This window comes from Marmota flaviventris, chromosome 2, assembly GCF_047511675.1.
Source record: "Marmota flaviventris isolate mMarFla1 chromosome 2, mMarFla1.hap1, whole genome shotgun sequence".
In the NCBI taxonomy this organism is placed as follows: Eukaryota; Metazoa; Chordata; class Mammalia; order Rodentia; family Sciuridae; genus Marmota; species Marmota flaviventris.
In genome coordinates, this window is record NC_092499.1 from 28530260 (window position 1) to 28555484 (window position 25225).

Sequence of the window (25225 nt, forward strand, 5' to 3'; positions counted from 1 at the left end):
TGTAGTTTATGCTATGGAACAGTGTTGGTGAACTTTTTTTCTATGAAAAGCCAGAGAGTAAATATTCCAGTTTTGAAGGCTCTATATTCTCCTTGCAACTGCTAAATTCTGCCAGTGTGATACAGAAGCAGATGTAGACAGTTTGTACCCAAATGGGTGTGACTGGTTCCCAGTTGAACTTCATTTATAGAAACAGATAGTAGGTGGAATTTGTGGCCTGAGGGCTGTAGTTGCTGACCCCTGGTCTAGCTGAGAAGTTCCTCACTTCACCCACAGAGGAGGTGGCAACCCTATACAGTGTTTCTTCTTCATCTTACAGTCTCATCCTGACTCTCTTTTAAGTTTTGTGAGATGGCTAGCCTGTTCTGTGATGAGAAGCTGTAATGTGTAACCAGCAGCTGGTTTGTGTGTTCTCTCCTTTATATAGGTGGAATCACAGTATCTGTGGTTGCATTCTTCTTCACAATTAAGTTCCTCTTTGAGCTTGCCGCACGAGTAGTCAGCTTTCTTCAAAATGAAGACCGTGAGCGCCGAGGGGACCGGACTATTTATGACTACGTGCGGGGAAATTATCTGGATCCCCGGTCCTGCAAAGTCTCCTGGGATTGGAAGGACCCCTATGAGGTGGGCCACAGCATGGCCTTCCGAGTGCATGTAAGGGAATGTTTCTGTCTCCATCCCCATTGGGTTTTCTGAGTCACTTGCTTTCCAGAGACCAATTCAGTCCAATGATGCTGCTGGCTGGAATGTTAACATTTTCCCTTGTTTCTCATCTCCTCCTAGGAACTTGAGAACTCTTAATATACAAAGAGTGGTGAATTTCTGTACGCTTTTGGTTTGCTAGGTGCTTAGCTTTGAAAAAGTTTAAAACTTAATGTTACCTTTTCAAAAAATTGTATTGAGAAACTTAGGTATTGAAGATTAGGAGTTGGCAAACCACAGCCTAAGGGCCTTCTGTTTCTGTAAATGCATTGTTATTGGTCAGTGTGTCTTCTTTCTTACTTGAGTCCTTAGGACAGTTCAGTAGCTTTGTGCATGACCCACAAAGCCAAGAATATTTACCCTCTGGCACTTTACAGAGAAGTTTGCCAGTGCCCGCGGTGACTTCTCTATTGTGTAGCATAAAAACAGGCAAGAGAGCTGGAACCTCTCCTACCCTTGCCTGATTCTTTCCTTTATTCAGTGCCAGTGCTGCCAGTCTACTGCCTTCCATTTTTGATTAATAATATTAATAGAAAGGTAATATTATAGAAAGGTCTGGAAAGACCAAGAAGGCAGCATTTGTGGTTCATAAATGTCAAGTCAAAATTGGTATGTTCTTGATTCAGTGGTGTATTCTACCCCTGTCCTCTGAACAGGTGAAGAATATGTTCATGACTTATTGATTTTCTTTGGTGTGCCGAGGGAATTTGTCTCTGTTTCTGTGAGCAGAACTGTAAGAAGCAGGTAGGCACGGGGGTTTATCAGTATGACCTTGGCCGGCTACTTCCTCTTTCCCCACTCTCTTATTACACCAAAAATGTTTTTCTCCTCTGCTCACTAACAGGTGCCCCTCTCCTCTCCTCTACAGTTATTTTATAAGAACGGGCAGCCTTTCCCTGCACATCGGCCTGTGGGACTGAGAGTTCACATCTCTCATGTTGAGCTAGCAGTGGAAATTCCAGTGACCCAGGAAGTCCTTCAGGAGCCCAATTCAAATGTGGTAAAGGTGGCCTTCACTGTACGCAGGGCTGGGCGTTATGAAATTACAGTGAAGCTTGGTGGATTAAATGTGGCCTATAGTCCCTACTACAAAATTTTTCAGCCTGGTATGTTCTTTGTTGTTTTTTTCTCCTTCCATTCCTTTTTTGGTGTGTTGGTTTTTTAGTGAGATTTGAGGGATTGAACCTAGGGCCTTGTGGTTACCAAGCATATAGTTTGCCACTGAGCTTTAACCCTTTACCCCTAGATTTAATTCACATGCCATAAAATGCATCTATTTAAAGTGGAGAGTTTAAACAGGCATGATGGTACATGCCTGTAATCCCAGCAAGTTGGGATGCTGAGGCATGAGGATCACAGGTTGGAGGCCCGCCCGGGCAACTTAGTGAGCCCCTGCCTCAAAATGAAAAACATAAAAGGGCTGGGGATATAGGTCAATAATAAAGCACTCCCTAGGTTCAATCCCCAGTACTACAAAAACAAAAACAAAAAAACTATTAATAATAATAATACATATACAATTTAATGTACACAGTTATGCAACTATCACCATAGTCAATTTTAAAGCATTTTCAATATCCCCAAAAGACTCATTATCAGTCACTTTGTCACCAAATCCCCAATCCTAAATTTCTAAACCACTTATCTATTGCTTCTGTAGTGTTATCTACTCTGGACATGAATGTAATCATAAGATACATGGCCATTTGTGACTAGATTATTTAACAATATAATACTTCTAAGACCTACCCATGTCGTAGTGTGAATTAATTCTTCTTTAATTTTGTTGCCAAGTAATCTAATATATGGATATACCACATTTTATTTATCTATTGGTAAGGTGGTGGGCATTTGAGTTTTTTTCCACTTCTTGACTAAAGCTCTTGTGAAATTTTGTGTAGATATAATTTATTTTTTTTTAAATTTCTCAAGGAGTAGAATTGCTGAGTCTTAAGCCTAGCAAGTTCAAAAGGGCTAAGGGCACCAGAATATGTAGAAAATAAATTCTTCTGATTTTTTGAAACCTTTTCAAGTTAAAGCGTCTTGATACGAATCCCACCCTTGCTGCCAGTATGCTTTACTTCTCCCTAAAGAGTTTCTGCTCATGCTTCTGGTATCTAGGAATGGAGGCTTTATCTCTACCCTTTTTTCCTCTTGTGTCCTTTATGCCAGATAACAGATGCTGACTGACATTGAGGTCCATCAGTATAATCTCTTGACTCTTGGTTTGCAACATACATGTTTAGTGTATTTGGGGCGGGGTGGCGGGGTTCTTGTACGCCTGTCTTCTGCCTTGTACCCTGTCTTCTTCCTTGTACGTCTATCTTCTTTCAAGAAGCTTCATTAGATAATGGTTAGTTTGGTATCCACAGAAATGTTAGGACCATGGCTAACTTTGGGAGTCAAACCTTAAGAAGATTGGTGTATCTTTTCTTGACTGGTTCTCATCTTGCTATCTTCTGCAATAGAAGGCTGCTCAGAACAAAGTAGCTCCCAAGCCATCCCTCTATTTGCTTCCCTTGAATGCCTCACTCTGGAGACTCCTTTCCACATGAATTAGCACCTCACCTTCTTGCCTCCAGTGGAGAATAATTTCAATTGTTATGATATGTACTAACTTGGTTTTAATTAACATTTTTTGAGATAATTGTATATTCACATGCAATTACAAGAAATAATAGAAATCTGGTATATCCTTTACCTAATGTAACATTTTTTTTTTTTTTAAGTTGTAGGTGAGTCACAACACCTTTGTTTTTAATTATTAATTTTATGTGGTGTTGAGGATCGAACCCAGGGCCTCATACCTGCTAGGCAAATGCTCTACAACTGAGCTACAACCTCAGCCCAGTAACATCTTTCAAAACTATAGCATGGTGTGATATAGTACAATATCACAACCAGGTTTTTAATATTGATACAGTCAAGGTACAGAAAGTTTTTATCACACTCAAGGATCCTTCATGTTGCCCTTTTATAGCTACACCATTTTCCCTCCCTCACAGGCCTGTTTCTCTTTTGTTATTACAATTTTTTATTTTTAGTTGTAGATGGACACAATGCCTTTATTTTATTCATTTATTTTTATGTAGTGCTGAGGATTGAATCCAGTGCCTCACACATGCTAGGCAAGCGCTCTACCATTGAGCTACAACCCCAGCCTCCACAGGTCTTAACCCTTGGAAACTCACTAATCTGATTTTCATTTCTATACTTTTGTCATTTGAAGAATGTTACATAAATAGAATCAAAAGGTATGCAATCTTTTAGGATTGGCTTTATTTTCACTCAGCATAGTATTCTGGAGATGCAGCCAGGTTGTTGAGTATATCAGTAGTTAGTTCATTTTTATGAGTAATATTCAATGATATGAATATTTAATTATCCATTGAAGGACATCTGAATTGTTTTCAGCTTTTGACTGTTGTGAATAAAACATTCATGTATAGGTTTTTGTGTGAACATAAGATTTCATTTCTTTGGTATAATGCCCTAGAGTGTAATCGTTGAATTGTATGAAAATGAATGGACATGCTTAGTTTTTTTTTTTTTTAAGTTGTATTTGGACACAATATCTCTATTTTATTTATTTATTTATTTTTATGTGGTGCTGAGAATCAAACCTAGGCCCTCGCACATGCCAGGAGAGTACTCTACTGCTGAGCCACAATCCCAGCCCCACATGCTTAGTTTTTTAAAAATAAAATTTCCAACTCTTTCCAGAGTGACCTATCACATTTTATATGCCACCAGCAACATTTGCATAATCCAGCATCTTTGTGTCCTTGCCAACATGTAATATTGTCACTATTTTTTATTTTAGTCATTCTGATAAGTATATGCTATTTCATTATGGTTTTAATTCACATTTCCCAAATGGTTTAATAAGGTTGAACATCTTTTCATATGCTTATTTGCCATCTGTGTATTCTCTTTGGTGAAATATTTCTTTTTGTCTTTTGCTGATTTTCTAAGTAGATTTTTTCAATGTTGAATTTTGAGAGTTCTTTATATATTCTGCATACCAATCTACAGACCGTATGCAGACCAGCATTACAGAGTTTTGATTACTGTAGTAATTTCAAGTCCTAAAATTGGAAAACTGGCTCTTCTCACTTTATTCTTACAAAATTGTTTTGGCTATTCTATTTCCTTTGCCTTTTCATATGAATTTTGGGATAATGTTGTCTAAATCTATAAATAATTCTGTTGGAATTTTAATAAGAATTATGTTAAACCTGTATGTCAATTTGGGGAAAATTGACACCTTTACAATGTTGAATCTTCCAGTTAATAAACATGATATTTTTCATTTAAGATCTTTGTTGTTTTTCTCTTAAGCATTTTGTAGTTTTCCACGTGTAAGTCTTATACCATGTTTTATCAGATTTGTGCCCCTTTCATTTTTTTTTGCCATTGCTCACACATTTTTTGATATTCATTTTTCATTTAATACTTTTATAATACTTTTTTATAATTCATTAAAAATCTTTATTGATTCATGCTTTCTAGAAAAAAATTCAATTAAGTCATCAAAGGCCCTTACTTTTCTTTGCTCTAAATACTAAACCATTTTCTCCACCAAATATCATAATGTATATTTTTATAGCTAATTATTCTGTAACAGCTGTGATTCTCAAACCTTTTTTCCCCAAAAACACTTCTTAAAAATACAAGATCTTAGTTGCAAACAGACCATAAGTAGCAATTTAAAAAATCAGAACAGGCAAAGCCTTATTCTTATGGACCAAATCACCACTGAGCTGATGTCAGCCTTTCAGGCTTTGTTCAATGGCTCTGCACTATCAGAGGTGTTCCACAAATATTCTCAACATCACAAGGGCAGATGCTGATGTTCTGATGCTGCAAACAACCACAGGGCATAGAGGGGAGACCTTGCCAATTTAGTTTAATTTGACAAGAGTTTTCTTTTGCACTTCTTTCATCATTTTCCTTGCTGTTGGTATCAATAAAATAATTTTCTTTTTCATTCTCTCTCTCTCCTATTTTTTCTTCTTTATCTTTAAAGGTTTCTTTATCTTTTTTTTTTTTTTAAAGAGAGAGTGAGAGACAGAGCGAGAGAGAGATAGTGAGAGAGAAATTTTTTTTTTTTTAATATTTATTTTTTAGTTTTCGGCGGGCACAACATCTTTGTTTGTATGTGGTGCTGAGGATTGAACCCGGGCCGCACGCATGCCAGGAGAGCGCGCTACCGCTTGAGCCACATCCCCAGCCCCGGTTTCTTTATCTTGAGTGGAACTTTTTGTCTCTTGATAGTCAAAATTTTCAAATACTTTTTCGCTTTGGCCTTTAAAACAAATTCATCAGATATTCCTAGTACTTTTCATTTTCCATTTATTATTCTTTAAAACCTCTGTACAATTACATGTTAAATTAAGAGAGTACTAAACTCCCACTGAAGTGTTCCACAAATTTAGTGAAAGCTTGATCTTTTATCCTGGTCATTGTATGTTCTCACTATAGCCCAAATCCAGACAATTATTTTATAATACATGTTGGTAAAATGTGTTCACACATTTTTAAGGCCTATCTCACTCCTCTGTTCCCTGTGGAACTCTAGTACTGTATTTTTAACTCTCAGTTCTGTTTCTCCACATTTTAATTTTGTTTAGTTCTGGCAGTTGTTAGAATTTATAAAAATGAGTCCATAAAGTTCATTTGAATTAGTGTATTTTCTTTCCTCTTCCCTCCTCTTCATTGTGTTTTAATTGTCCCTAAGAATTGGGAGGGGACTCACTAAGCAGTTCTTTGTGCCTTAAAGAATATCTTTTCTATCTCTAAATGTTAGAGATAGAAACACTTGCCTAGCACATGTGAGGCACTGAGTTCAATTCTCTATTATCTGTTCCAGGAATGGTGGTTCCTTCCAAGACCAAAATTGTGTGCCATTTTTCTACACTTGTGTTGACCTGTGGGCAGCCACACACCCTTCAAATAGTGCCCCGAGATGAGTATGACAACCCTACCAACAATTCTACATCCCTGAGAGATGAGCACAATTATAGTTTGTCCATTCATGAGGTAAGTGGCCTTTTCTCCCCCCTGTCTGTTTTGACAAGAGTAGGCTCCTTCTGTCATTCTCACCTTTTCTTTCTTTTTTTAATATTTATTTTTTAGTTTTAGGTGGACACAATATCTTTATTTTTACATTTACATGGTGCTGAGGATCGAACCCAGTGCCTCACGCATGCTAGGCGAGTACTCTACCACTGAGCCACAATCTCAGCCCCCATTCTCACCTTTTCTGATTGACTCCAATCTCTTGTCTCCTTTTCTGGACTTGTGTATTGTCATATCTTTATCTGAGTAGCTGTCTGTCTCATTAGTAATTATGAGACTTAGATTACATGGTAGATAGGAATGTTCTTTGTAAAGAATGAATTGCCTTAGACTGGGGTTGTAATTCAGTGGTAGAACACTTGCCTAGCACATGTGAGGCACTGGGTTCAATCCTCAGCACCACATAAAAATAAATCAATAAAATAAAGGTATTGTGTCCATCTACAAATAAAAAATTTAAAAAGAGTAAATTGTCTTGCAAATAGGAAAAATGGTACATGTTGAGTAATGTTTTGTTTTTTTTCCCATAGCTTGGCCCTGAAGAAGAGGAGACTACTGGAGTCTCATTTGAGAAGTCAGTGACATCGAACAGGCAGACTTGCCAGGTTTTCTTGCGACTCACCCTGCATTCTCGTGGTTGCTTCCATGCCTGCATTTCTTACCAAAATCAGCCGATCAATAATGGCGAATTTGATATTATTGTCTTAAGTGGTGAGTTGGAAGCTGTGATTTGGTGTCTCTACCCTCCTCCCCACTGCCACTTCTTTGTGTGTCTGTACTCTTGTCCCACCAAACAAACATTTGATATTTGAACCACACTTGGCTTAGTGTGCTATAGACTAAATGCTTAGAAATAGGCAATTTTTTCCTCCCCTCTTACTTTAAATCTTATCCTTGTTATGCTTCAGAGAATGAGAAGAATATTGTTGAACGCAATGTGTCCACGTCAGGAGTGAGCATTTACTTTGAGGCTTATCTTTATAATGCTACCAACTGTACCAGCACACCATGGCACCTCCCCCCCATGCACATGAGCTCTTCCCAGCGCCGGCCCTCCACTGCTATTGAAGAAGAAGATGAAGACTCACCCTCAGAGTGCCACACTCCTGAGAAGGTGAAGAAACCGAAGAAGGTGTACTGCTATGTGTCACCAAAGGTTGGAACACCCCATTTTTGTATTATAGTCCCTCTACTTGAGCCTGCCTCTAATTGGGATTTAGTAACATTAGCAACAAAATACCAGTCTGAGTGCTGGTGGGGCAGGATCATTGACTTGACTTGAAGGGTTTGGGGATGCTGCTAAGAGAGGTTACTGAAAGTGGAGCAGTAGATTGATATTTGTTTGGAACTAGCCTAGATCTCTGTCTAGAGAGGCTTTGTGCCTTGGCACTGTGAGCATCTGTCTGTGCTGCCTTTTGATTGCTTCAGTGGAGAATTTTCAAGACATGGCTCTGAGTTGTAAAGAAAGCTACTTTTAACCATTAAGAAGTTCTCACCAGTATAAAAATCACTATTGGCCCCTTGTACTATGTTGAAACAATTTGGTCTTTTATTCTGTGATTTGTGAAACCTCAGTAAATGGATGTCACATCAGGCTCCAAGATTGGAATAAAGAAATTTTGGCAGAGACAAGAAGGTGAACTTCCCAAGCCCCTGAGCTCAGAGACGCTTTTTATAAGTGTTTCATTTGAATATTTGTATTTTCTTAGTAAGTTCTCATAAAAATGAGACTCTGTTGAAATACCCTATTTTATCTGTTTAATCTCATAACCAAAACTGAGTTCAAATTCTGTTCTTCAGAGCACTTGCTGTATACCATCTTCACTTAAAAATCTAGCCTTTATTTGGACTAGAAGGGATGGTAATGAGGGAAATGGATGAGGTGATTGAATGAAATAAGACTGGCTTTGAATTGATCATTGCTAAAGCTGGTTATGGGTTCATTATATTGTTTTCTCTTTGGAAAATGTCTTTAAATCAAGAAAAAAAATCTGATCTGCCTCATGTTCATATAATAAGTTTTTTGTTTTTTTAGATTAAAGAACTGTTACATTGTCTTTTCCTTTTTTGTAAATTGCAAATTGCATAGGAAGATCCTTCTTTATCCTTGCATGGAATATTTTGGTGAACTTTTTGTGTGAGCTGCCCCCAAAACACACATGCATTACTATCCTCTTGCCTTTCCATCCCTGGCAAATCCTTGGCCACCCAAGGAGGAGGAAAGTAATGGGTCTGGAAGACTGGTATGCCCTGTCTGGACTTAACAAAGTCATTCTGACCAGCACTGGGCTGAGTAGGAGATTCGGATTGTTTCTGGGTAAAATGTTCACCACTCTGATCCCAGCTATTTCAGAATTGTAAGACTTGAGTTTTAAGGTTATAAATGTCTCTGTGAAATTTTATGTCATTGTAATATTTTTAATTTGCCCTTTTGCGGGGGGGATACCGGGTATTGAACTCAGGGGTACTCAACCATTGAGCCACATCCCCAGCCGTATTTTGTATTTTATTTAGAGACAGGGTGTCACTGAGTTGCTTAGCGCCTTGCCATTGCTGAGGCTGGCTTGGAATTTGTGATCCTTCTGCCTCAGTCTCCTGAGTCTCTGGGTTTAATTTGCTTTATTAGAGGTAGAATTGATTATTTATTTTAGTACTAAGTTAACCCTCTTTGTCCATCGAAGAGGCAGGTTATCATGAGAAACACAGAAACTTTGATATTTGAATTAAAATACCCAAATAGGGCCCGTTTATTTATCACTCATTTTGTTTTCTGTGTGTTGATTCTCCAGCAATTCTCAGTGAAGGAGTTCTATCTGAAAATTATTCCCTGGCGCCTGTACACCTTTCGAGTATGTCCAGGAACAAAAGTAAGTTGGACCTTACATCTAGTTCTTGCTGAGCAGGCTTCAGCTCTTAGGATGTTTCAGGCCACCTCCCAATCCTCCCCGCTCCCCTCACCCCCACCACTAGGGCTTTCAGTGTTTTTGGAAGTTCTCCCTGTACACAAGGGATTCATTTCCAAATAAAGAAAGGGTTATCTCCTCGCTTAAATGGCACAAAGAATATGTAAATTCTAGAAGGACACGTGCCTACAGAAACAGAAATTAGCAGCAATTCGGAATAGTTTACCAGTTACCTTTGTCTCTAGGACTAAATTCATACAGAAGGCCTTGGTAACTCCCAGTATGCTAAAGCTCATTCTTTTAAAAGAAACATTCTCTCATATATTTTCTTAAAAGTCTTTTTTTTTTTTTTTTTTTTTTTACTTTTCTGGGCTTTTAGAATATAAACTTTTATCCAAAGGTTTGTTGTATATGTTGTTTTATAAAAATCACTTTCCTCTAGCAGTTTGGAGTAGCAGTTTTTGTTATTTTATATATTCTTACTACTTTTGCCCTTCTTATATTTTATGTTGGAAGGTCTATAGTGTTGATTGTAATCCTTACTTAAGGCAATTTCTGCAATTCAAATAATTTTAAATAAGATTTGAATTGTAGAACATTGAGGTGAAAAAAAGGAGATGTACTCCTGGTTGGTGCTCACTCAGAGAAAGCATGTTTACCTGGTTTTTTGGTTGGTATAGAAGGGTAGAAATGTGGAAAGATTTTGCTGGGATTGAAGGCTTTATAGATTAACTTTTTTTTTTTTGTTGTTAGTTTTCCTACCTTGGCCCTGACCCTGTTCATAAGCTTCTCACACTGGTCGTGGATGATGGTATTCAGCCTCCTGTGGAGCTCAGCTGTAAGGAAAGGAACATTCTAGCAGCCACTTTCATTCGCTCCCTGCATAAGAACATTGGTAAGATTGGTATAGAGATTCAACTGGGAAGGTAGCAGTGCCAGCTGCCTTTGAGTCCCAAGGATATAAAGTTCATATACCTGTTCATGAGGCTCTGATCATGGATCTTGCTGTTCTTCAGGAGGCTCTGAAACCTTTCAGGACAAGGTAAACTTTTTCCAGCGAGAGCTTCGGCAGGTACACATGAAAAGACCACATTCCAAAGTCACTCTGAAGGTCAGCAGACATACCTTGTTGGAATCGGTGAGTAAAATTTCATCTCCATCAACAGATGCCAGAGTTTTCCAACTAAAAACCTCTTTAATAATATGGTTATACCTTGCAGTTTTTGGGTTTTTTTTAATGAAGCCTAAATTTCTCTTTCTTAAATATATCTATTAGAAACTGTTTGCTCTTCTCTTTGATTATGCTAACTTTGGGGCAGTTGTTGGAGGTATTTTACCAAGGGGAGACTAGGTGACACATTGGCTTTCACGCCTGTTAGGTAAACTAGTTCCTGAACAGTCTCCTATGCAGGGAGGTGAAGTGGTTACAGAGGATGTTCCTGTTATTGAATCCTTAAAATAGGTTCTTGTTGGATTACAAGGATGTGATTTTTGTTGTCACTCTGGTCTGATGGAAAAGGAACACCTGACGTGTGTCTGTCTCCACCATGCAGACACTGGCATGGATCTAACATTCCCCGGGAATGAGAAGGCTTAATTCCTGTCCAGAAAGTGTTTGTAGTGTTTGGCTCTGGTAGGTGTGACTGGAAACCCCTTTTCTCAGCCACACTCTCCATGTGGCATGGCTCACTGCCTGAACCTTGCCTTGTGGATAAAGATATCTAGTGAATAGATTGTACTTTACTGAAACTCGTTGGTTCTCTTGCTCATGGCTTAATGATTTGAGTCATTTTTTTCTTCCTATGAGAGTTTTTTCTTTTTTAAAAATTCATGTATGTTTTTATTCTAATTAGGTATATATGACAGCAGAATACATTTTGATTCATTGTACACAAATGGAGCACAACTTTCTATTTCTCTGGTTGTTGCAAGAGTTTTTTCATTAATAAAATCAGAATTGTTGGGGTGTATGGCATAAACATGGGAAGGTGAAAGAAAGCAAGAAAGTATGCAATCATGAAGCAAGTGCTTAGTCTCAGAGATGAGAGGCTTAAAGAAAAGAATAGATTAAAAACTTTAAAGAAACAAGAGGAAGTTCTCAATGCATTGAAGGAAAGAGAAGTCAACACCTTTCCTGCTTATTCTTCCAATACAGTATGCAGCTGGGCCCACCTTATCACATCCTGGTTGTTACCAACTTTATTAACTTTTCCATTAACACCAAACTGGACTTAGTGCAGTCAATGATGAATTGTCTACCAAGTGAATCTCTCATGTAACTGTGTAATGGCTGAAATTGAGAAATTGGGGCAAAAGTTACCAAGTGGCTTTGAGGATGGCTAAGGATGCATGGTTTGAACAATTACCATGCACACACAAAGGAATCTATGGGGATGACTACTTAGTACAAAGAGTAACTCAGCACAAGTGTTACATCATGACCACATTTGAACATGACCTTACATGAAGAATCTGGAAGATCCCTGGAATTCCTATCATGTATACTTCTAATCATAGATATGACAGGGAACAAATACCAGATGATCCCCCCCTCCATTTTTACAAAACAAAGTTCCTCTGTCTTCCTTCGACCAACTTTATCTATTGCCAGTTCAGTAAACATGCTATAACACAAATTATTCTATTAATCCATTTACTCTGTTATGAGCTGAGTATGGTTAAATATACTCACTTCTTGATGCTTTTGGAAAATGATATTTTGCCTCATTTTTAAAAAAATAAAAATAAAATGAAGGTTATTAAAAACAACTTCAGTTCCAACAAAATGATGGTGTAAAGACAAAGAAGTATTTTTTAAAACCTTAAATTTCTGGGGCTGGGATTGTGGCTCAGTGGTAGAGCGCTCGCCTAGCACAGGCGGGACCTGGGTTCGATCCTCAGTACCACATAAAAATAAAAGGCACTGTGTTGTGTCCATCTACACCTAAAAAATAATTATTAAAAAAAACAAACCTTAAATTTCTTCTAGAGATCTGTGCATTTTAAATGTAAGACGATGTTACAAAAGCTTATTTCTACTAATCTCCTCTATATAATAGTGGTTACTTTGATGGACAGTGGCAGTACTCTTGTGTTTTTGTTTTTAGCATCTGAGGCTGCCAACCAGTATTCTCACAGTTTCCCTCCTGTCACTGCTTTTCAGTCTTTGAAGGCCACTCGAAATTTCTCCATCTCAGATTGGAGCAAGAACTTCGAAGTGGTTTTCCAGGATGAAGAAGGTCAGTTTTGAGATTTCATTTCATCTTTTGAAACTCTCCTCCCTAATCCCTGCTTTATCTTACTCCCCCTACACATACAAACAAAACAACTTAGCTTCCAGGAGTCAAGGGAAAAAAAAATGATCATGTTCACTGGCCAGATGGCATGGTGGAGCTTGTACAGCAGAAACATAGGGATTGGAAGAAGAGCTCTAAGAGTTTGAACTAAAAGGGCAAAGTAACCATTGCAGAAACAGGAAAAATGTCCATCTCCTAGGATCTCTGATCTTCTGTGTTTCCAGTAGCTTAGTGACCAGAATACTTTTATCCTACAGAAAGCGATGGGATTTAAAAAAAAATAATAATAATCTATCATTTAGGTGACTTGCAGTGGAGATACAGTAAAGTAATGGAATGGAGGGAATGTGGAGAGCATAAAATCACCAATAAAGGAACAAAGATGATAAGAGGAGGGAGGTAGGCTTCTCTTTTTATTAATTTTCATTATACTTTTCAGCTCTGGACTGGGGAGGTCCTCGGCGGGAATGGTTTGAACTGATCTGCAAAGCATTGTTTGATACTACCAATCAGCTCTTCACCCGTTTCAGTGACAACAACCAAGCATTAGTGAGTCTGTGACTTTCCCCTGGGTGGGTGGAAAGTGGAACATGTAATGTATACTCAAGGGTTTGAAATTTTGAAAATCTAACAACCCGTGTCCTGTTCTTAATTTTGCTACTTACAATATGAGCTAATCAGGTTGCCTCCCTCCTAGTTGCCTTCATTATTTCATTTATAAGATGAGAAAAAATGAAGACAGTTGAATATTACTTAAGCCACTTTCTCAAAACATACCTGAAGTGGGGACTGGGGTTGTAGCTCAGTGGTAGAGCACTTGCCTAGCATGTGTAAGGCACTGAGTTCAATTCAGCACCACGTATAAATAAATAGAATAAAGACCCATTGAAAGGTAGCAGAATACAACAGTTACTAATAGGGCTTTATGTAAAAATGTGGATGTGTAACCGATGTGATTCTGCAATCTGTATTTGGGGTAAAATTGGGAGTTCATAACCAACTTGAATCTAATGTATGAAATACGATATGTCAAGAGCTTTATAATGTTTTGAACAACCAATAAAAAAAAAAATAAAATAAAAAGGAAAAAAAAAAGACAACTAAAAAAATATTTTAAAAAGAATACCTGAAGCAATTGATTTCTAGGCTATATATATATATATATATATATTTTTTTTTTTTTTCTTAAAGGGTTTTTTTTTTTTGAGAGAGAGAGAATTTTTTTTTTTTTTTTAATATTTATTTTTTAGTTTTCGGCGGACACAACATCTTTGTTTGTATGTGGTGCTGAGGATCGAACCCGGGCCGCACACATGCCAGGCGAGCGCGCCACCGCTCTAGCCACATCTCCAGCCCCTCTAGGCTATATTTTTGACTAGGTTGAGGTGTTAGGAGTAAAATGTAGATTTTGGCTGGAAGAAGTTCTAGTTCAGTGAAAAGACATCATATCACCCTCTGATTAATTTCTATACTCAGCCAGGGACCACAAACTTAATACAAGATTCTTTAGTTTAGTAAAAATCCTTATTATTTTTTAAATTTTTTTTTTGTCAATGGACCATTATTTTATTTATTCATTTATATATAGTGCTGAGTGAGAATCAAACCCAGTGCCTTACATGTACTAGGCAAGTGCTCTACCACTGAGCCACAACCCCAGCCCTCATCCTTATTTTTTATCCTTCAGTCACTTTAAATTAATCAGTGGTGGCTACCAAAAGCCCAGTATCATTAGTTGAGCTCTTTGATCCTTACACTGGAATTCTTGCTCCCCTGGCATGGTGTGTTAGTCAGCTTCCTGTTACTATAACAAATACCTGAAAAAATCACCTTGTAAATAGAAAGTATGTATTTTGGCTCACAGTTATGTAGGTTTTAGTCCATGTTTTGTTGGCCCCATTGTTTTTGGACCTATGTTAAGGCAGCACATCATGGTGGCAGTGCATGGCAAAAGCAATTACGTCATGACCAAGATAAGCAACAGACCAGTTTGCCACAATACCCTTCAAGTGCATGCCTTACTGACTTAAAACCTTTCACTTGTCCCCCCCATTAAAGGTTCCACTACCTCCCAGTAGCACAAAGGCTGGGAACCAGTCCTTTAATATATAGGCCTTTGGGGAACATTCCAAATCCAAACTATAACACATGGAGTTGGGGAGGGAGGGTCTCTCCAGAACAAGGCTTGGGGAAAAATAGCCCAGGACCTTTCACTTTATTTCTTTGACAGGTTCATCCTAATCCTAATCGCCCACCTCACCTGCGCCTAAAGATGTATGAGTTTGCAGGGCGGCTGGTGGGCAAGTGTCTGTATGAATCCTCTCTAGGAGGTGCCTACAAGCAGTTGGTTCGAGCCCGTTTTACCCGTTCTTTCCTGGCCCAAATCATAGGACTACGCATGCATTACAAGGTAATTACCATCTTAGGTATGCATTTTCTACTAAGACTGCCTGTCCATAAATTCTGAGATCTCTTTGCCTGGGTTGATTATTTTTAAGGTTCAAGGAATAAGTGATTTCAAACAATTACAAATTTTATTTCTGGGCAAAAGTGAGTTTATTTTCGGCTGTGTCTTTCTGTCTCCTCAGTACTTTGAAACAGATGACCCAGAATTCTACAAATCAAAAGTTTGTTTCATCCTCAACAATGACATGAGTGAAATGGAGCTGGTTTTTGCAGAAGAAAAATATAACAAGTCAGGTCAATTGGACAAGGTGAGAAAGAGGACCAAAGCCTGTGGGTCCCCTGTTCCCCAGCTCCCTCTAGAGCAGTGCTGTCTAATACAACTTTCTATAGTAATGGTAAGGTTCTAAATTTGTATTGTGTATTAAATACCCACGGCACGGCTAGTGTGACCACATAACTGAATTTCTCATTTTAATGAATTTAAATTTAAATAACTCTTATGTGGCTAGCAGTTTCCATCAGATGATGCAGCTTTCAAACATTGCACCCCACAGTTTATGCTCTCAGCCCTTTTTGGGGAGTGGGCGGGTACTGGCGTTTGAACCCCAGGGCCTCACACATGCTGAGAACACACTTTACCTCTGAGCTTATCCCCAGCCCCAATCTCAACTATTTGAGTGGAGTAAGAAACAGATATGCCTATCTATTCCACTTGTTCCTGCTTTCCAGTCGAAAAAGAATTAAGTGGTAATGAAAGACTCACGCATAAGCAGATTTGGAAAGGATATTGTCTTCATCAGCATTTACCAGTGGTGATATAGATGATTCCTATTTTAACACAACACCTCTGTGAAAGTTTTTACAAGGAAACTATTGGCCAGAGGTATTTTTGAGGAAAATGTGCCATTGTTTACATTGTGGGTTTAATGATAAGTGATGAAGCTAAAGTTACAGTGATTCATAATTTTAAAAAGTTGTGACCAATGGTACCACTCTACTGATAGTCAGATATCCTTTCTGAATATTGTGGGAATGTAACGCTTTGTACACACATAACCCTTTGTACATATGGGATCAGAGCCTGACTTCCTGAGCCAGCATAACAAGAAAACTAGAGTCAGTAAAACGTCTTCAGGCCCAAGGGACAGCATGGTAGGAAAGGCATGTTACTCCACACACATCAGGGATTCTTAGGGATTAAAAATGTAGAAATTTCTTTCTTTCTTTTTTTTAACTTTCAGTTCATGATAGATTTCTTAGAATGTAACATCATGATGAGGATGGAAAATTGAAATGGGAGTATATATTTTACTGATTTTTAAAACTTTAAAAAAATCAGAAAAACGTGAACAAACGCTACATTTAAAATGGGTAAAATAACATGAATTCTCAAAGAGGATGTCCAAATAGAAATAAATATGTAAAAAAAAACTTATTAAACTTTGCTGGTAATCAGAAAATTATAGATAAAACCAAATTATAGGGGCTGGGGTTGTGGCTCAGTCGTAGAGCACTTCCCTGGCGTATGCAAGGCACTGGGTTCAATCCTTAGCACTACATTAAAAAAATGAATAAAGTAGGGGAATTGTGTCCAACTGCAACTAAAAAAATATATATGTATTTTAAAAAACCAAAACCAAATTACATATATTATACAATCAATGAAAAAGATAATACCAGGCATTGGTGAGAATGTAAGCAACAGGAGCTCTTATATATGAATATAAATTGGCACAGGCATTTTAAAAAACTGAAATTATCTAATAAGCTAAACTCTGATACCTTATGATGCAGCAATACTACTTCTAGGAAAATGTAGAATTTTTTTCTATTATTTTGTGTGAGTTTCTGTTATTTTGTGATATTTCTATTCTGTGAATAAGCACTTCTATCTAGTAGCCTAAGAAATAAATGGTTAAGATTTAAGGTTTACATTAAATGAGATAGCAGGCTGGAGTTGTGGTTTAGTAGTAGAGCGCTTGTCTAGCATGTGTGTGAGGCACTGGGTTTGCTTCTCAGTACTACGTATGTACATTCATACGTACATAAAATAAAGGTATTTTTTTTAAAAAGCATCTTTAAAAATATGAGGCAGCATGATGTCATCAGGATCTTAAAATCTGATGTTATAACTAAATTGAGGCTTTCATTTATGAATATATATATAAAAAATATATGTGTATGTATATGCTATATACAATATACAAATTTTCCAGAGTGGTAATTTTAAACTGTGCCTCAAGGATTCTTTAAGTGCCTTTTAGAGTTGTTTATTGAAGGATACAAGTTCTGTTTGAGAATCATCTAAGTTTATTTGACTTTTTCTTTGCATATGAGGAAAACAGGGGTCCAAATAATTAAAAGTGACTGAAGTTATGTAGCAAGATAGCATCAGGACTGGGATTAGAATCCAGGATCTCTAAGGTTCAAACTGTGGCACTTTCCACTAATTCACTTTGGAGAACTTGTGGAATCAACTATCCCCATCTTAAAATTTCTGAGACATAAAAGGATTTATTTGAGAAGAGGTCTGTAGTGGTTTAATTTTGGATGACAGATTAAAATTTAGTAATAAGAAACCTTAATATCTTCCTGTTGCATGACCACTACCTGACTGGGTCAGAGAAGACCTCACCCACACACCCACTTCAGAAATAGTAGTTGGTAGAATATGGCAGCAGTAGTAGAAGTCTTGAAGCTTAGTCATGTGAAGTGAAAGCAAGTGTGTTAAAAAGCTGAAAGCACAGTGGAAACTTGTAGTTGGTGCTGATAGAGTTCAAGGGTTTTATGTGTGTGAAACATACCAGGCACATAGCACCTTGTAATCTAACATCCACAGCCTCTCCTTATCTTTTGCTTCCTATTTCAGGTTGTAGAACTCATGACAGGTGGAGCTCAAACCCCAGTCACCAATGCAAATAAAATCTTCTATTTAAACTTGCTGGCCCAATATCGACTGGCCAGTCAAGTGAAAGAGGAGGTGGAACATTTCCTAAAAGGTGGGCTCCTATTTCCTGTTGGCCTTGAGTTTAAAATGTCTGTATCCTTGGTGTGGCTTTAACTTGGCATATTTGTTTCAGGCTTGAATGAGTTAGTACCTGAGAACCTGTTGGCCATTTTTGATGAGAATGAGCTCGAGGTAAGTGCTTATAATTCAAACCCCTGTTACAGAGAGCATGCCTATAGGAACCAGTGTGCGGCACCTCCTGTTATGAGGTGCAGCAAGGAAGCCCTTATATACAAGAGTTGAGCACACTTTTATCACTTTTCCATTCATTGACCCCTTCTCCAACTTTTTAAAAATCTAAATGTGAAAATCAGAAAGCAGTAAATAGTTAATTATTTTTGAAGAGTAATGATTAATATTTATTTATCAAATATTGATATTGGTTAATTTGAATAATTGAATAATAAGAATGTTAGTGTCATATAAAGTCTTCATAAAATTTTTCAGGGACATTTAAGGGATAATAGAATGTATTTGTTAGGTATTTATTGAGTACTTCCTCTATGCCATGTATTTTGAGTACTGGGGAGATAGCAATCAATGTGAGATAAAGTCCCAGTCCCCCTACGGCTATATTCTAGTGAAGAAGGCAAACCAGAAATATGGTTGTATTTCAAAGATCTGTACCAGAACATTGTATTTATTTTTACATATAATAGAAAATATATTCTTATATCAAATTCTATAGCAAGAAAATATGGATATAAGATAGTAAATACCATTTTTACAATTAGCCAAATTAAAGCCCATATCAGGTATGCTCCCCAAATCAGTTTGTCTTTATTTGCTGCTCACAGATGACACATTGAGTGCAAATTTTTGGTTTTAACTTTCCATAGCTTTTATGAGGAGTATATTTCTACAAACTGTTCTTATAGGGAGGAAGTTCTTTTATTTATTTATTTATTTATTTTTTAGATATTTATTTTTTAGTTGTAGTTGGACACAATATCTTTTTTTTTTTTCCCGACCACTTTAAGGGCTTTATTTTAATGTTTTCTTTTAGCTTTTATTTATGTATACACATAAACACATATTACACACACTTTATGTTGTAAAAAAGAAAAGAGCATATTGTATTGTGGGTTTTCTTGTACTACTGTATCAGAAGTTATATTCCAGATGGACAAATGTGCTTTTGAAAGCACATTTTTTTAAAATCACAACATTAAATTCCACTATTTTGATCTATTAGAAAATATTCAACCATTTCCTATTAGTGTTTATTTAGGTTGTTACCGGTTTTTCTCCAGTGTAACTAGTGCTTAAGTAAACATATTGCAGATAAATCATTGTCTGCATTCTTGAGTATTTTCTTTATGCCAGATTCCTAGATGTAGAGTCATTAAGTTAAAAAACATGCTTTCAAAAAACACATTTGAAAATATTAAAGTAAATATGATATAAAAAAAGAAAGACACATTTGATACATATTGTCATTTACTTTGCAAAGAGGTTGCAAAAGCTTTTTCTTCTGCCAGTCATTTGAAAAAATTTCTTTTTACAATTAGTCTTTTTAAAAATGATACCACTTTGGTAGGTTGAGAGTCACATTTCATTGTAGTTTTAACTTCTGTTTTTCTATTTACTTATGAGGCAGATGGACACAATATCTTTATTTTACTTATTTCTTTTTGTAGTGCTGAGGATCGAACCCAGGGCCTCGCAGTGTTAGGCAAGTGCTCTACCGCTGAGCCACAATCCCAGCCCCGGGAGGAAGTTCTTTTAAAACAGGGAAAGAAATGTAGTTTCAGGTGATCTTGCATAATTCTTATTAACTGAACTGTCTTTGAGAACAAGAATCAAAGTCTCCTGCAGTTTTCCTCACCTTTTGTGCCTTCACATATGGAAACCATACAAAAGGAATTCTTAGTTGGGCATGTGGCACACCCTATAATTCCAGTGACTCCGGAGGCTGAGACAGGAGGATCCCAAGTTCAAGGCCAGCCTCAGCAACTTAGACACTGTCTCAAAAAATTTTAAAAAGGGGCTGGGCACGATACTCCTGGATTCAACCCCTGCTACCAAAAAAGGAAATGAAGCGAATTCTTTGTGTCTCAGCTTAAAGTTTCTGATAGACTTATCACCAAGTACTGTTATTTTGGTGTTGAGGAATAGCTCCCAGTATATTTTGTTTTATCATGAAGCAAAGCTCTTGTAACAGCGTGTAAAAGTGAGTAGAAAGGAAGGACATGGTCTCTTCCTACTCTTAGCCACTCGTTTATTTAATAGGTTCTTTTTGAAGGAGCCAGGGCTCCTTGGGCTTTTCTTGCCTCATGATTAGGATGTATCATTCTTTATAGATGTTGGATGAATACTCATAGTCTGCTAAGTAACTTGCCGGATCCTGTACCAAATTAGGACATCAACAAGATGTTTAGGGTTCTGATGTCATTAATGTTCTCATTTTTTGGCATACTTTTAAATTTATATGATCAAGCAGAAGCAGGACCTAAGGGAATGTAGTAAGAGTTCAGGCCACAAAAGGATGGAGCCAAGTACAGTGCTACATGCCTATAATCCCAGTGACTCAAGAGACTGAGACTGCAGGAACACAAGTGTGAAACCAGTATGGGCAACAAGATCTTGTCTCAAAGTTAAAATTGGAAAAAAAAAAAAAAAGCAGGGAGCTGGGAATGTAGCTTAGTAGTGGAGATTCCCTGGGTTCAATCCCTAGTACCATCAGAAACCAAAACAAATTAAAAAATGGAGGCTAAATCCTGAGAAAAAGGAAAGACCATTTGATAGATTGATAGAGGGGGCTAGTGATCTTCATCAAAGGGGAAGGACTTGCTTTTACTCTCTTATATTCCTAGGCTAAGTCCAGGGCAGACTATGTCAAATTATGTAAGTGCATAGTTTAGAGATTCTCATTCAGTAGTTCTGGAGTAAGATCACAAGCAGTATTCTGGTATTGTGATCTCACCTCTGTCTTTCTCCTGGTGTTTTTTTAATCCAGTATTTGTGTGTTAATACATAATTTTGACTGTGTAGTGGGCCTTTGTCCTTCTTAACACCCGATCATCTTTCTGTAGCTGCTGATGTGTGGGACCGGAGACATCAGTGTTTCTGACTTCAAAGCCCATGCAGTAGTTGTTGGTGGTTCATGGCATTTCAGAGAAAAGGTAAGTGGGCCAAACTCCTTCAGTTGGATTTGTGCCATGTTGTAAGGAAGAAATTTTAGAAGAAAGAAGTAGAAGAGTTAAAGTGTTACACATGTTGACTGGGAAGAAATGATATATAGGACAGACAGTTAGATGTCCAGGCAGAAAGGAGCCCTGGTTTTTAAGGACTGGAATGCTGACTGCCACTTAAGCAGTAATTTGGAAATGCAAAGGAGTAGAACCAAGCAATCAGTGATTACCTTCCTGATCATTTTACAATGTTCCTACAGAGGTTGCCAACTCTGGCATCTCCTACCAGTTTCCTTGTAGAACTGTAAACTCAGACACAACCCTACTTCAGGGTTATCTTTTCCTTTCCCCAAATATCAAATCTTAGACTGTGTACCATATGTTATTCCAGTCTTGTACTCTCCCTGCCAGGTCATGAAGTGGTTTTGGACTGTGGTTTCCAGTCTGACCCAGGAGGAGTTGGCTCGACTACTTCAGTTCACCACAGGCTCTTCTCAGCTACCACCTGGAGGCTTTGCTGCCCTCTGTCCCTCATTTCAGATTATTGCTGCTCCAACCCACAGCACGCTACCTACTGCACACACATGGTAGGTATCTGACTTGCCCTGTGTACGGCCCTGGTTGGGATTTATCTTTCCAGTCCTTGCCGGTGTTTTTGGTTGTGTGAGTCAATCACTTCTCTTGCCTTTCCAGTTTTAACCAGCTGTGCCTCCCTACATATGACTCGTATGAAGAGGTGCACAAGATGCTGCAACTGGCCATCAGCGAGGGTTGTGAAGGCTTTGGCATGCTCTGACCACTCTCCTGCAATCTACTTGGCTCCCATGCTCTATGGAGCATTTGAGCACATGTTACAGACATAACTGCTGATCCTAACACACATAACCATCAACCAGAAGATGCCGCATGCTTCCCTGTGTCTGGAGTATTTTGTTACCACAAGCCTTGTTCTCCCCCTTCCCTGCCCATATCTACCATAGGCCACTTTGACACGGTACCTAATCTGAGCTCTCTGGTAAGTCACGAGAAGAGGACCATGCTGCTGCTTCTTGTTTGGTCCTTTGAAGACCTCAGTAGCTGTATTTGCCTCAGTGGCTGAGGGAGATAACACACAGGCTCAGCTTTGTTGGGAAACTGGTGTGTGGAGAGCCTTAAGTCTTGTCTCGCTCCAGCTTCTTGGCTGATGCTCCTGTGAGGTGCCCTCTTTGACCCTCACTACTGGACCAGACTGATACAGGAGTCCTTCTCCTGGGTGGGATGATCCTCTGCTTGCCAACAGCCAGGACAAGCACAGATAGAATGTGGCCCACAATCCTTAGGTTCCTTAATTTTGTCCTCCTGCACATTGGCAGGCATAGGCCAAGGCACCAGATTACCTCTGCTGAGGACTGATAGCGGAAAAAGAATGATTTTTTTTTTTTTTTTGTGATGTCAGAACTGAAAAAGGCACTTTCCCTGCAGGCAATTTTAGAAGTGATCAGTAATCTACAAAGAATTCTGTAAGCTTTTTCCTGAATTTGAGCCAGTGAAACAAGCAGTCAGACCGAAGAATGTGAAGGATAGCTGGGCTTAGCCTCCAGTGCTTGGTGTGATTCTCCCTTATGGTGAGGGACATATCTAGGTGCATGTTGGCTTAAAGACTACTGATGCCTTTCCCTTAGTTTGTTCTTTGCACTGAGATATGACTAGGCCTACCTCCTGACTTCTAAGTTACATGCTATGTTAAAGAGGTGGGGAGTCTTTAATGTTCTGCTGAAGAAGATTTGGTAGCAAACAACAAGGATAGTAAGAATATATGCCAGCAATCTCTCATTCTCTCTGCTTGATGTTCTCTGACAGCACTGAGACAAGGGAACAATGATCACAGATTGCTGGGGTCAGGCTACTGGGGACAGATCTGGAGGACATGAGACAGTAAACACCTAGTATACACCATCCCAGGTCCTACCCTTCACTCCATCAGTTACCAGGAAGGGGAACCAAGGAGGGAGGAAGTTCTATACTACTGTTGAGTGATGATTGAAGAGAACCTGCCACTGTCTCTTGGAAGATGACAACATCCATTTTCATTACTGTTTGAATGCAAACAATTTTAAGGCTCAAAGTCACATCAACTTCCCAAATTTCAGTTTTTAAGAAGGCTTTGCTTCAAGCTACCATTCCTGATGGGGGCACTCACCTCAGAATATTACAAGCCATCTTTATTGCCAAAACCAGCAAGTACACAGACTCCTGAGACAAGGCAGGACTTGTGGCAATGCCTTGGCCTCCTAGAAACCGTCTGAGCCCTCCTGTTCCCAGGGATGAGGAACAAGCCCTCCTGAGCTGCTGCAGTTCCCGCCTGACCTCACTCCTCTGCAGGCATCATTTGTCCTTTCTTGGCATGGGTGCTGACCTCACTCATCCTTGGGGTCCAGGATATGGCATCAGGACCTCGTCACCCCAAGATTCTCCATGCCGCATGGTCACTGCTCTCCTCAGGGACCAGGACAAGGTGCTGCTGCTCATCCATACTTTTCCCATGGGATATGTTCAGGAAAGTTTAGTCATCACCCTGTCACCCTTGGGCCCAAATGGGGGTTTCCAGCTGAGGCACGTGGACTTTTGCTGCTTTGGGCAGTTTTCCTCTTCTGGATTCTTCATTCTCCCCTCCAGCAGCCCTCCAGAAACTGATTCTGGGGATTGAGTTAATTTTCTTGGCTAGATCTGTTGTTTTAAGCTCTAGTCATAGCACTTTTTCAGAATATCCCAAGCACCATTGCAGTCCAACTTGGGCTGCTACATCCCCTGTGGTGGTTCATAGGTACCAGAGTCTTTGTTTCATAAAATCCTTTGGTACTGTTGTGGTTTTCTATTCCTCCAATTTTATCCTCCCCTACTTCCCCTTCTAATTATGTTTAAAAGCACTTTTGCTTTTTTTTTTTTTTTTCCTAATCCTGCTTTGATACTAGCCAATATCGGGGGAAAGGTACAATATGCTGGAGAGAAGTAATAGTGTGTTATTTGGGGGGCAATTTTCTATTCATGTTTCTTATTTTGATCATTTCTTTTGTTTATGCCCTGGTAGCCTAGCTGCTTGAGGCCAGCTACCCCCCTGGCCTTTTAGTGTCCTTGAAGGAGACCAGGCCTCAAGTGAGCACAGGGAGTGTCCACATGGTTTCAGAAATTTAACAGAGACCAATCCTTGCTGCCCATTTGTCAGGCCAGGTGAAAGGGCCAGACATTTGCTGGTAGTGATGTAAATATTTTGTACATTAAATAAATGTCTAAAAGAAGAACGAAGGAGCAAGTGACTACTTTTGGTGGAGATTAAGGGATTAAACTAGAAGATGGAGAAGGAAAAACATTTACACATGATTTTGCATTTCCCTGAAAGCAGGAAGCAGTAGGCTCGGGGTAGGATATGCACCTAGAACCCTGGCCCGTCTTGCAGCTTGTGCTTTCACCCTTCCCTGGTATCTGTCCATAGGGCCAGGCAGGGCCACCCTGCTTATTCTCTCATACTGCCATCCAGTGGGACAAGTATTTGTAGTCAGCAGCTGAAGAAGAATCCAGTTTTGCAGAAGCAGTGGATGTCTGTTATCAATCTCCAAACATGAATTTGTTGTTATAGCTTTCTGATTTTTTTTTTTTTTTTTTGGTGGTGCTGGGGATCAAACCCAGAGCCTTGTGCATTCAAGGCAAGCACTCTACCAA

General features: G+C 38.6%; 1 protein-coding gene and 1 pseudogene across 10 annotated transcripts in view; both read left to right on the forward strand.

The window, feature by feature from the left end:
- Positions 1-24807, forward strand: part of Arel1 (apoptosis resistant E3 ubiquitin protein ligase 1) — a 48193-nt gene extending 23386 nt beyond the window's left edge. For 9 of the 10 annotated variants that reach the window (XM_071607668.1, XM_071607670.1, XM_027931528.2 and 6 more), the window contains 17 exons: positions 428-654; positions 1571-1808; positions 6575-6744; positions 7314-7494; positions 7692-7939; positions 9573-9650; positions 10440-10581; positions 10703-10824; positions 12850-12925; positions 13422-13531; positions 15213-15392; positions 15571-15696; positions 18258-18387; positions 18469-18527; positions 21431-21520; positions 21941-22116; positions 22223-24807. In XM_071607668.1, the coding sequence (XP_071463769.1) occupies positions 428-654; positions 1571-1808; positions 6575-6744; positions 7314-7494; positions 7692-7939; positions 9573-9650; positions 10440-10581; positions 10703-10824; positions 12850-12925; positions 13422-13531; positions 15213-15392; positions 15571-15696; positions 18258-18387; positions 18469-18527; positions 21431-21520; positions 21941-22116; positions 22223-22325 (2456 nt within the window). In that variant the 3' untranslated portion in view covers positions 22326-24807. The remainder of the gene's footprint in view (positions 1-427; positions 655-1570; positions 1809-6574; positions 6745-7313; positions 7495-7691; positions 7940-9572; positions 9651-10439; positions 10582-10702; positions 10825-12849; positions 12926-13421; positions 13532-15212; positions 15393-15570; positions 15697-18257; positions 18388-18468; positions 18528-21430; positions 21521-21940; positions 22117-22222) is intronic. The other variant, XR_011706553.1, reaches the window with a different exon arrangement.
- On the forward strand, positions 11657-12420 carry LOC114089589 (rRNA-processing protein FCF1 homolog pseudogene; annotated as a pseudogene).
- Positions 24808-25225: the final 418 nt, after the last annotated feature.